Raw genomic sequence first — 13,296 nt, 5'->3', positions numbered from 1 at the left:
GGATGCTATATTTTGTGCCAGCAGGGAAAGGATGCTAGACATTTGGGTAATACCTGTGAAGTTGTAAAAGTTATTTTCCCTCTCTCTATCACTATGGACCTTCACAAAGTTACCAAGGCATCCGTCAAGATAATAAGGTTACCTACCTATAAATACATGTTTCCCCCATAGGATGCCATTGGCTAAGGCTTTTTCTGTAATTTTATTTCAACTAACTCCTTAAAATGGTTCTCACAAAGCCTTATTACTTGGGCCGGGGACCACAAAGTGAATTTAAACTCCGTTTAAGTTTTAATCTCGGTTTAAGCAATCTGATTGGCTGAAATATTTAACAAGCTGGGCTCCTTGTTCGGTGCCCCTCTCCTCTGGTCATATTGGAAATAATTGTAGATATTTTCATACAAAAGCCGTCACAAAGTCACAATCGAACTCCAATGGTACCTTTCGTAGGGGTTATGACTGAGACGACTTTGGCTAAAAAGTGGAGCGAACAGCATGGAACAGGGATCGCCAACCCTTATCACGATCTACCGGCAGCTCGCTAGAGGTTTAAAGGAAGGACGGGCTAAAAATCAACCAAGCAGATTGGTAAATCCGAGAGTCAAACTTAAATGGAATTTAAACTCACTTTGTGGCCCCCGGCCTTATTAGATAGAATCCTGATCCGATAGAAACAATACAGTTGGGTATAAGTCATGGACAAAAGAGTTACATTTTCATATATTTCGGCATAAAATAAATATAGTAAATTTATATAGAAATACATCTGTAAAATATCGTTTAGTTGAGACTTAAATACAAATATAGTAGGTAGATATTTTATAAACATACAATGGTAATACATACATGAACCTAAAACTATGATAAGTAGGTAATGGCCTGGTATTTCGCATAAAAACGAAGCCAATTAACGCACTCAGCCTTGTTCGGTGCCCCTCTCCTCTGGTCATATTGGAAATAATTGTAGATATTTTCATACAAAAGCCGTCACAAAGTCACAATCGAACTCCAATGGTACCTTTCCTAGGGGTTATGACTGAGACGACTTTGGCTAAAAAGTGGAGCGAACAGCATGAAACAGGGATCGCCAACCCTTATCACGATCTACCGGCAGCTCGCTAGAGCGGCTAGAGGTTTTTTAGTAGATCGAAGACAGTCGCACAAGTTGAGAGAAACTCTTACAGGGTCACTAAAGGTAACTCGCCAAGGTCTCCTAGTCATCAAAGGTTGGCGACCCCTGACATAGAGCATCGAGCTTGTACAGAAAAATGACGAATTCAATCCCAGGATAAAATCCACCCCGGGCGGGAATCGAACCCGCGGCCTAGCGCTTACAAGGCAGACGTACTACCAACTAAGCTAACTAGGCTGGGTTCTTACAGGTTCACTAAAGGTCACTCGCCAAGGGTCTCCTAATAGTCACAAAAGGTTGGCGACCCCTGGCATAGAGCATCGAGCTTGTACAGAAAAATGACGAATTCAATCCGGCATAGAGCTGAGCTCTAACTATGTTCTCCGTTCCGCTCTTCTTTTAGCCTAAGTCTATTACTATTGTACAAGAGATACATGATAAAAATGTTCAATTTTATAATAAGTACATATTTTATACTAAGTTTCTGCATTAATTAAAATGATAATAACTAATAGGTAATAATCGTATTCACAATAAGTAATAACTAATAACATAGAGCATAGAGTAAGCTTTATTTACAGACTGAAATAATAAATTCAGGTGAATAAAGACCGTGAATTCCATGAAATGATCTTAGTCAAAAGGTACCATCGACCGAATTTTTCGATTAAATTATGAGATAAGTAACCTACATAATTAAATTTAGATAGTATTATTATTCGGTAGGAAAGTCTAACCACTGAAATACATACTTCTGATACTCTACTAGGTAGGTGTATGTAACGAGACTGACAAACAGACTACTGAAGATCTTTTGGCATACAACAGATCTAATTAAACTATTTCTATCATAATAAGCTTTGTTATTTCAATTGTCAATACAAAATCAACTAATAAATTTACCAGAAATTGGTCTCATCAGAAATCCCACATATATCACCTGTATCTACAATAATAATACTAAACAATAGCCAGTAAACAATAATTGTACCTGTAAAAACATTCCTTGAGCAACAACGATTTATCTACAAAATCAAAAAATAAAATAAAAAGTGGACGCACTAGAAAAATGCGTCTACAAAGGAAAGACGACCGTTTTTTTCTTACAACAATTTGAGAAACTGTACACCAAAGAAGAATAATAGAATTCACTATACAAGAACTGGTTTTCGTTTGTGCTTGTGTTTTCGTTTTTTGACGCCAGGGGCACCACTGTCTTGGGAAGTATCGCATGGTGTGATGACGTCAGTGGAAACGTCACAAGACTGCTATAAACTGCTAGTCATACAGGGGACATTGTTGTTCACACTATCCTGGTTGACCTGAAAATGGAAATGGACATGACTTTTAGTGCATTTGTTAGGAGAGAGCAGATGGTTTAATGTTTAATCTTTAATCAACTCCTACAAAACTAACTATAAGCTACCTAAAAATCCAAAATTAGGTACTTCATGAAGGATTTGAGGAGGGGGGGGGATAGAGATGAAATTCTCGATTTTTTTTTTTTTTTTAAATAAAACCTGCCTACTGAGTTTCACCCTTGAAAAATTTGAAAATTGTCGTGCCTACCTAGAAATAGTAAGGGCAGCTACACACTATCAGGTAGATCTGACAGGTCTACCTGATTCCTGATAGTGAGTGACTGTCCTAACGATTGATGAGTAGCTAAACAATCCAGCTAGATTGTTCGACCGTTCGGTTTGTTTGTTTATTTTTATTATTATTTATTTTTACTGAGAAAAATGAAAATGGAACCTTATGATTGGTCAACTCCTCCGGTTTGGTTTGTGGTTTATCCTCCGTACTAGTTGCTATCACTTGAGGGCTCTCTTCTGCCACTGGAGGAAGGGTTTTAGAATTTGAATTTGGCTTATCCTCTTCACAACTTGTTGATACTTTGGCCTTTGGTTTTTCTTCCGAAGGAGATTTGGCTTTCGACGGAAGATTGGTATCTGTGAAAGGATAATTTTGGGGAGTGAACAGCTGTGACAAATATGGGAAATTCGGTTGACTGATTTTACTCGAACTACCAAATTCCAGACCCAAAATCCACCGTAACAACTGCACCAATAAGGTTTGTTTACTTTTATAGCATTGAATATGGCTTGAGAACTTAACTTTAATGGACAAATACTTCACAACTTGTTGATACTTTGGCCTTTGGTTTTTCTTCCGAAGGAGATTTGGCTTTCGACGGAAGATTGGTATCTGTGAAAGGATATAATTTTGGGTAGTGAAAAGCTGTGACAAATATGGGAAATTCGGTTGACTGATTTTACTCGAACTACCAAATTCCAGACCCGAAATTCACCGTAACAACTGCACCAATAAGGTTTGTTTACTTTTATAGCATTGAATATGGCTTGAGAATTTAACTTTAATGGACAAATGAAGACTTAACTTATCACGTCAGTGTGATTCTAACGAAAAGGTTTACCTTCATGTAGTGCGTCCCCATTCAGAAGACCCGGGTTTGATGTCTGGGTGGACACGGATTTCAGAGGAGGCTTTGGCTTTTCCAGGCAGTTCATTTTGAGTGAATCTGAAATTGAAGAAGAGATCAATTTTACTCTAAAGTTACTGGTTCTTGTAATATCTTCAACTTCAAATTTGTCATCTTTGATTTGATAACTTCTATATATTTTATTAGGGAAAGGATTGGAAAATTTATATTGTTTGAGCACACGTGCAAAGACAACAACTCCAGAGAAAGTTGTCAAATAAGAATATCATCACAGTAGGTAAGCTTTGAAATTCGCGATCCTGATCAACCAGATTAAAATCTAGTTATATTTAGTTCTACCTGAAATACGTCCAGTTATCAAGCCATCAAAATAGGTAAGGAAAATAGAGATCACCAGGGATTGAATTTAACTGTTATGATCTGAAGAGAAATCTATCACCTCACTTCAACAAATTTCGAAAAACAACGACACAAATGTCGATTCCTGCTCCATACTTACCAGCTTTCTTCAGGTCATTGGTATGTGCATTATTGGTCACAATGGTAGGACCGGATGTGCTCTTGTACCGAGAAGTAGGCATCATACTCTGACGGACGTTCTGATCTGGACGAATCAGAATAATGTATAACTAGAAGAAAATCGAAAACATAATAAATACCAGGTCATAAATAGGTTTCTTTTGAAGAGGTTTGATGGAGGGAACTGTAACTGCTAAGGTCTTTTCGTCCCGAAATCGAAGAGAGAAGAAAGATAGGATAGGAGAAAGTCATTGGTATGTGCATTATTGGTCACAATGGTAGGACCGGATGTGCTCTTGTACCGAGAAGTAGGCATCATACTCTGACGGACGTTCTGGTCTGGACGAATCAGAATAATGTATAACTAGAAGAAAATCGAAAACATAATAAATAGGTACCAGGTCATAATTAGGTTTCTTTTGAAGAGGTTTGATGGAGGGAACTGTAACTGCTAAGGTCTTTTCGTCCTCAAATCGAAGAGAGAAGAAGGACAGGATAAGAGAAAGCCAGCCGTTCCAAGAACGAACATTATCCGTTCAGGATAAAATCAGCCCCGGGTGGGAATCTTGTAAGGTCTAGCGTTTACAAGGCAGACGCGTTAATAGCCAAGCTAACTCATATAGGTAGGTTTATTGATTTAAATTGAATTGTTTTCTATGAGTTTGATCCTTTATAGTGGATTTCACCAGTATTTTTTCAGCCCGTAACAGGTCTAAGTTCCATTTTATTTGTATAGGGATGTTAGAGGCTAAACAGTAAGTTGGTGAAACCCACCCATAAACATCAGCATAACGCACTTATATTTATACCGGCACTCAGGCATTTTCCAGGACTGATTTTAGGGGGAAACAGTTATTTTTCTGCATTTGACATCAACGATACTAGGTTTTTAATATATGTTGTGCGACTCAAAAATGTGAGAAGATAGGCTTTCTATTTCTACATCATGATAGACGAGCTGGTAACCGAAAATAATCATGACAAGTTCTATGGAACTGATTTAATTAGGTACATGGGTACCAAAAAAGCACTTACGAGTTATTTGTAATCTTATACCTACCAATCTAGTTTCAATATACCTCAAACAAAGGTAATAATCAAAATCTAAATAATAATAATAAAAAAAAACTAGCCCCCCTGGAATAGTGACTGACTTTACCGACTCAGTTATCAAAATGGTTGAAAATGAAATTCTGAATTCATTCTAGATAATTTATCGCGCATTTTAATCTCAAATTTCAACGTAGAAGTGTGATAAAAGCCGTAATTGAGATGGGCAAGTATGATAAAGGTCGATGAGATATTCAAATTAGAGCACTTGAATTTGTTCTTATACCTAGGTAGGTATTGTGAGAAATATTATGACTTTATTATTAAGTAGGTATTTTGCTGAATTTATTCCAAATTCTAAGGTATTTTCTTATCGTGACGAATGTTGTGAAAACACCAGTGGTACCTACCTATCACACAATCATTCTATGAGAATTGGGAACATACACGCATCCACATCCCATTTGCAATTTCCAAGTATTAAATGTTTTACACATTGCATAACCACATAGTTTCACGGCGTTCATAGGAATTATGTTCCATGCGTATTCTCTGTTTTGTTGCTCTAAATTTCTAAAAGCTAGGTACGATGTGCCTATTATTGTAGATTATTTTTATATTAAAGATTTTGTTCATTGTGGTATAGGTAGATCGAAAAAAAGCCACACTTTGTAGTTAATTCTAAATATAAAGTCTAAAGAACTCCTAGAGGAGAAAGTCAGCCGTTCCAAGAACGAACATTATCCGTTCAGGATAAAATCCGCCCCGGGTGGGAATCTTGTAAGGTCTAGCGCTTACAAGGCAGACGCGTTAATAGCCAAGCTAACTCATATAGGTTTATTGATTTGAATTAAGTTATTTTCTATGAGTTTGATCCCTAATAGTGGTTTTTTTCACCGGTATTTTTGCAGCCCTTAACAGACCTGTTAAGTTCCATTTTATTTGTATAGGGATGTTAGAGGCTAAAAAGTAAGTTGGTGAAACCTACCCATAATGTTCCTTACCTTGGGTGAGAATAGACACGCCACTGTAACACTGGCAGACAGACTGATAGTGACCGACATGGTGGTTATCCTCAGAGGCATATGATTCCCAGTGCCGAAGTACAGCGGGACAAAAGCTAACCAGATAACGCAGGTTGTATACATGGTAAAACCTGAGGAGAAAATGACATTTTTTTTATTTATTTTCATTATTTTTTAAAGGGTTTATGGCAGGATTATCACACAATGAGATCTTCCACCCAAATATAGGAATCATTGTAACAAGAATCAGAGAATTTGTAGGATGAGATCGAACAATAAATAGCACAGTTTTCTTTGATACTCAAGGCACAGTTTTCCCCCTCTTTTTTGTGAAGTCTGATAGAGGAGACTGTAACAACGGAGGTCTTATCGTCCCGAAATCGAAGAAGAGCAGGATAGGAGAAAGCCAGCCGATCCGAGAACAAACCTTATCTGTTTCGGATAAAAATTCGCCCGGGCGGGACCACCCGCCACCTAGCGCTTACAAGGCAGACGTGCTAGAATCATTATAAAACAAGAATCAGAGAATTTGTAGGATGAGATCGAACAATAAATATCACAGTTTTCTTTGATACTCACGGCACAGTTTTCCCCCTCTTTTTTGTGAAGTCTGATAGAGGAGACTATAACAACGGATAACAACATTATCGTCCCGAAATCGAAGAGAGAAGAAGAGCAGGATAGGAGAAAGCCAGCCGTTCCGGGAACGAACCTTATCTGTTTCGGAAAAAATTCGCCCAGGTGGTCCTGCCACCGAGCGCTTACAAGGCAGACGTGCTAGCCTCCGAGAGTTCTAGGATCTCACAGAAATTTTACATAGAGGTGCTTGTGGTTTTTCTTTTACCTTGATTCTACGTTTGAAAGTTCTCGAACCAAACGGTTTTTCAACAGTTGAGAACTCACCAATATGTTTAGACTCGTTGAACGCTTCCGGGATGTTCCTAGTAAGGACCGCATACACGGTGCACACCACGATCAGGACAATGGGGTAGCCAAACGCTATCATGTATTATAAGAGTGGGGGGGGGGGGGTGGAGGGAATATTATGAATTTTGATAATATGGATGTTTGTTTATATTAGGACACAAGTAGCTTTTAAAGTCACTTTTACTCTTCTCAGTTAAGGAGGGGGGTTTTTATTGTTTGTTCAGACATGTTTCGCCAGTCATTATTCTTGGCCTTCTCTTGTGCGGAAGGACTACCATATGCATTTAGACAACTTAAGGACGTCCTATAAAATAATAAAGTTCTTATGGAAGGAGATCCATCGAAAATGTCTTGTGAATAAAGGCGCCATGTCCTTGTGGAAGGATAACCATCAAAAACCAAGATCCATCCTGTATTGATACATTTTAAATAGACACTTATTTGATTTAGTTATTTCTGTTAGACCTTAGTTAGTTTTTATTAGAGTTGGATTTATATTTACCTGCACACTTATCATTCCTGTGCAGATGATGAGCTGAGACTTGGGCGATATGAAGCTAGGCCGTTTGACGGTTCTCTTCCCCGCGTTGAATATCCGGGATATTCTGTTGGTTTTGGTGAGTAGAGCAGCGTAGACAACGGTGAAACAGAAGCCCGTACCAAACCTGAAACCCAGCAGAAAGTTAGTAACTGAAAATTCTTTGTCAAATTTTTACATGTATGTTGTACAATGTTCAAGAAATTAAATCAGCAGCACGTGATTTACCATATGATCACCTAATATAATAAATGAACCCAAACATTACCTATGTTTCTTAACTTAAGTTATCGTGATCCATTGGAATAAGTGTGTTCAACGTAAAGCAGTGTCAGGGTTACAACACTTAGGTGGGAAATGTCAGACGATTGTGTTTTAGACAATGTTTCCTAAATGTGGGTGCGTTGGGAAACATTGTCGTAGAACAATAGGTATCGTCCAACATTTCCAATATACAAAAGTGTGGACCCTCCTTAATATCGATATTATGAATTTTGATATGATTAGAAGGACACAAGTAGCTTTTAAAGTCACTTTTACTCTTCACAGTTAAGGAGGGGGTTTTTATTGTTTGTTCAGACATGTTTCGCCAGTCATTAATATTATTCTTGGCCTTCTCTTGTGCGGAAGGACTACCATATGCATTTAGACAACTTAAGGACGTCCTATAAATAAAGTTCTTATGGAAGGAGATCCATAGAAAATGTCTTGTGAATAAAGGCGCCATGTCCTTGTGGAAGGATAACCACCAAAAACCAAGATCCATCCTGTATTGATACATTTTAAATAGACACTTATTTGATTTAGTTATTACTGTTAGACTTTAGTTAGTTTTTATTAGAGTTGGATTTATATTTACCTGCACACTTATCATTCCTGTGCAGATGATGAGTTGGGACTTGGGCGATATGAAGCTAGGCCGTTTGACGGTTCTCTTGCCCGCGTTGAATATCCGGGATATCCTGTTGGTTTTGGTAAGTAGAGCAGCGTAGACAACGGTGAAACAGAAGCCCGTACCAAACCTGAAACCCAGCAAGAAGTTAGTAACTGAAAATTCTTTGTCAAATTTATACATGTATATGTTGTACAATGTTCAAGAAATTAAATCAGCAGCACGTGATTTACCATATGATCACCTAATATAATAAATGAACCCAAGCATTACCTACGTTTCTTAACTTAAGTTCTCGTGATCCATTGGAATAAGTGTGTTCAACGTAAAGCAGTGTCAAAGTTACAACACTTAAGTGGGAAAATGTCGGACGATTGTGTTTTAGACAATGTTTCCTAAATGTGGGTGCGTTGGGAAACATTGTCGTAGAACAATATCGTCCAACATTTCCAATATACAAAAGTGTGGACCTTACTTAATATCGTGGTGTCCTTTCTTGCGGGGGGGGGGGGGGGGTACCATAGCCCAAATGGTACATATTAGACACCCCTGTCTTTGTTGAACTCAAGTTACCGAATTGTATTCCACTGTCCCGGGTTTGATATACGCTTCATGCGGACAAACTCATATGACAGTTCTAAAGAACTGGCGACATCAGAAAAAGTTAGAACAATCTAATTTAATACGTACCTATTGACTTGAGCTAATTTAGGAATACAAAATAAATATACCTAATGTACCTATATTTTTTACTGTAGATCAAGTGAAGTTTTTAATTTTAAACTTTGACACTGACAAAGATTGGCAAAGAAAACGGAGAGATTTAGAAATCCAATACCCTTCAGAAGTCAAATAGACAAAATCTTGAACAAATACCTAACATAACATTTTTTTTTAATTTCTTATATGCAGCTCATCGGATTAAGAATTCACCCCAGACTGAACTCAAGATACCAGCTGCTGTAACAACCGTCCAAATGGTCCCTTATCCTGCGACAATTTACGAGAAGATCCTATAACCCAAGGAAATTTAAGAACAACTATGTGGAATACTAGATAATATCAATTGAAAATAGAAATTGCTAACACAACCATAGAGATCTGTAGTTGGTAACGTAGTTAGTAATCACTGTTGAACAATAATTGAATATGAACTTTTTATAAATCAAAATGACTAGATGTAGATAAACTAAGTACCTATGAACTTGAATAAAATACTTATGTACTCTTTTTATCTACATAAATTCAATCAACCTATCTAAATTTCTAGGCGATAATTTTGTACAGACAGGGTGGTAACTTCTGGCCTGAGGGAGAGATGTGACTTTTCAGTTCCCTGATAATAGAAGATTTACCTGATTATGTAGAAATCAAGAAAACTACTGAAGTTATTCTCACGATAACGACACAAAGGAGTAAAGGTTGCCATCTCACCATCTGAAAGTGCCTATTTCTATTTGCCTATCTTGTGGAGTTCATTCAGTCTCGTGATGACAAAATTGATGGTTGAAATTCAAAAACCAACTTTTCTACAAAAACTAATCAACAGAAATATTGTTAGTAATTTTACTTATTATTGACAAAAATATAGAAATTATCTATGTACATACTTATACTAATTGTATTTATGTAAATAGTATAACTATTTACAGGGTTAAGTAGGTACATACTAATATGTACATAATAAAAATGAATGCCAAATGACGATAAATAAACAAAAATATTACATTACAACCGACCTAAGGTAGTTGATTTTAATTTCAAAAGTAAACAAAACGTACAAACAGCTTTCACAGTTATTTTGATGAGTAAACGTATTTCAAATAATAACAAAATAAACGTTTGAATAATAACTAATAATGCATAAGATATTATAAGCAGACATAGTGGACAAGAGGTAGATAGGTACCTAGAGCTACAGGTACTAAAAAATAATATTATAATATTACAGGAATTAATAAAATTAAAAATCTGGTGTGAACATCACAAGACTTTCTATTACATTTACGAAATACGTATTTGAAAAGAAAAAAAAAAAAAAAAAAAAAAAAAAATATGTAGGAAAAAGAAGGAAAAAAAAGGTTAATAAACACACACGGGATGGATTGGACAAAGTGGATAAGAAGAGGATGAAGAAGAAGAAGAGAAAAAAGAGGAAGAAGAACACAAAATAAAACAAGAACTCAATTTATTACGAGTCTGATAAAAGCTTTCACGTTTTGACTTGAGAATTGAATAAATTATGGGTATTTTTCTTCTGATTATTATTTTCATAACAGCAAACACCATCAGCATAACGCACTTACATTTATACCGGCACTCAGGCATTTTCCAGGACTGATTTTAGGGGGAAACAGTTTTTTTTCTTTTCTGCATTTGACATCAACGATACTAGGTTTTTAATATGTTATGCGACTCAAAAATGTGAGAAGATAGGATTTCTATTTCTACATCACGATAGACGAGCTGGTAGCCGAAAATAATAATGACAAGTTCTATGGAACTGATTTAATTAGGTACACCGCCCCGGGCGGGAATCGAACCCGCGGCCTAGCGCTTACAAGGCAGACGCACTAACAACTAAGCTAAGTAGGCTGGCAAATGCAGCTTCTTTGTGTTATTATGTCACAACTTTGGTGCTCACTGCAGCATTGTAGGATTTTCCCACAATATCTCAAAAATCCTGACATCCAATGTTTACCCACCATGCTGGCACCGGTCGCTATGCGCATTTATATGTCATAGCTACTCATTTTCCTCACGAGGCTGAGTGGTCCCCGCAACAGCCAGTCACGGAATCAATCATTTGCTTGATATAAATTTCTTGACTCCGCCGGGAATCGAACCCGGGTCTCCCGCGTGCAAGGCGAGCGCAGTGACCACTACGCCATGGGAGCTGATGCAATTTAACAATTTACCAGTTTTGCTGAAAACATATCAAACTCCTAATGTAGATCTACTCAGGACAAATATTCTGGCACTATGACAAATGCATGAACTTAAAGGTAGTTAGTAGGTACTAGGGAACTAGGGCAAATCTGTGATTCACAACACATAGTACGCCATGGGAGCTGATGCAATTTAACAATTTACCAGTTTTGCTGAAAGCATATCAAACTCCTAATGTAGATCTACTCAGGACAAATGTTCTGGCACTATGACAAATGCATGAACTTAAAGGTAGGTAGTAGGTACTAGGGCAAATCTGTGATTCACAACACATAGGAAGTAAGACTATAGACCAAAAGAAACAATAGGTAATACATATCTACAAATAAAATTATAATAAAAAAAGTCTATTAATTCAAATATAAACTCAACTACCCAATGTTCTTTAGCTTTGATAAAAAGAAAAGGACTTTGTTCAAGCGTTAACGGACAACAAAACGGACTAAAACGGACTAACTTTCGGACGTGAAAGCTTTTTATCTTCCCCTGATCTCCAACACACCCACTGGCCGTATTGATGGGTGAGAGTAAAACAAACAACACGTACTTATACGGGAGAAACGAAAACACATTATAAACATTTTCACAGTATTTCTCCCTGAAATTGAAGGGGCTAGTGACGTCAGCCAGGTAAACACTAATCAACGAAGTTGAGATAACAACGAGGACTGAAATTGAGGACGCTATATTTTGTGCCAGCAAGAAAAGAATGCTAGACATTCGGGTGATACCTGTGAAGTTGTAAAAGTTATTTTCCCCTCTCTCTATCAATATGGACCTTTACAAAGTTACCAAGGCGTCCACTAGTGACGTCAGCCAGGTAAACACTAATCAACGAAGTTGAGATAACAACGAGGACTGAAATTGAGGACGCTATATTTTGTGCCAGCAGGGAAAGGATGCTAGACATTCGGGTAATACCTGTGAAGTTGTAAAAATTATTTTCCCTCTCTCTATCAACATGGACTTTCACAAAGTTACCAAGGCATCCATCAAGATAATAAGGTTACCTACCTACATATAAATACATGTTTCCCCCATAGGATGCCATTGGCTAAGGCTTTTTCTGTAATTTCAACTAACTCCTTAAAATGGTCCTCACAAAGCCTTATTACTTGGGCCGGGGGCCACAAAGTGATTTTAAACTCCGTTTAAGTTTTAATCTCGGTTTAAGCAATCTGATTGGCTGAAATGTGGACCCTCCTTAATATCGTCACTGGAACCTAGTTGAAGAATTTCTGGCAACCCACCATTCACACCTAGTCACTTACCGCTGTACTCCGCACACAATGTCCGTCGGTTTCATGACCAGCACAAACGTCACCAGATAGCACATCAGTATCCCCGTCAGCAAAACATAGCTCAGCTCTCGCCCAGCTGCTTTTACAACGGGGGTATCATTATGACGGATAAACACGAGGCCAATGAACGCCGTTATGAGAATACCCATGGTGGACAGGCCCATTGCTCCGATGGCCCAGTGACTTTCATATTTCAAATAGACCTGTGAAAGAGACATTTTTGTGGACATTCTTTCTTTAAGGAACCTCCGATCTACATAATGTTTCGGCTATTGACTGTACCTGCGGTACGTACATAACAACATTATTTGAGATATTCATTTGAGGCTTCATCATCTTAGGTAATTAATTATTGTCAGTCAGATCAGAGCGTATTAAGACTATTAAGTAAAATTCTCAGATTGGCATAGATCGAGCTCATAACCTCATTTTTTTTTTTTTTTTTTTTTTTTTTTTTTTTTTTTTTATTTTTGGGGGGGAGGACAAAATAAAAAAGGGG

General features: G+C 37.4%; 1 protein-coding gene across 1 annotated transcript in view; it reads right to left on the bottom strand.

The window, feature by feature from the left end:
• Positions 1-1,853: 1,853 nt before the first annotated feature.
• Positions 1,854-13,296, bottom strand: part of LOC103515274 (metabotropic glutamate receptor 8-like) — a 22,758-nt gene continuing 11,315 nt past the window's right edge. Inside the window, exons 5-13 of the mRNA XM_026828014.1 lie at positions 12,768-13,000; positions 8,519-8,677; positions 7,620-7,782; positions 7,094-7,199; positions 6,170-6,321; positions 4,096-4,225; positions 3,570-3,674; positions 2,888-3,084; positions 1,854-2,454 (exon numbers count right to left, since the gene is read on the bottom strand). Of these exons, the coding sequence (XP_026683815.1) occupies positions 2,401-2,454; positions 2,888-3,084; positions 3,570-3,674; positions 4,096-4,225; positions 6,170-6,321; positions 7,094-7,199; positions 7,620-7,782; positions 8,519-8,677; positions 12,768-13,000 (1,299 nt within the window). The 3' untranslated portion in view covers positions 1,854-2,400. The remainder of the gene's footprint in view (positions 2,455-2,887; positions 3,085-3,569; positions 3,675-4,095; positions 4,226-6,169; positions 6,322-7,093; positions 7,200-7,619; positions 7,783-8,518; positions 8,678-12,767; positions 13,001-13,296) is intronic.

Source organism: Diaphorina citri, unplaced genomic scaffold, assembly GCF_000475195.1.
Source record: "Diaphorina citri unplaced genomic scaffold, Diaci psyllid genome assembly version 1.1 scaffold1309, whole genome shotgun sequence".
Classification (NCBI taxonomy): domain Eukaryota; kingdom Metazoa; phylum Arthropoda; class Insecta; order Hemiptera; family Psyllidae; genus Diaphorina; species Diaphorina citri.
This window is presented reverse-complemented; position numbering and strand designations above follow the sequence as displayed.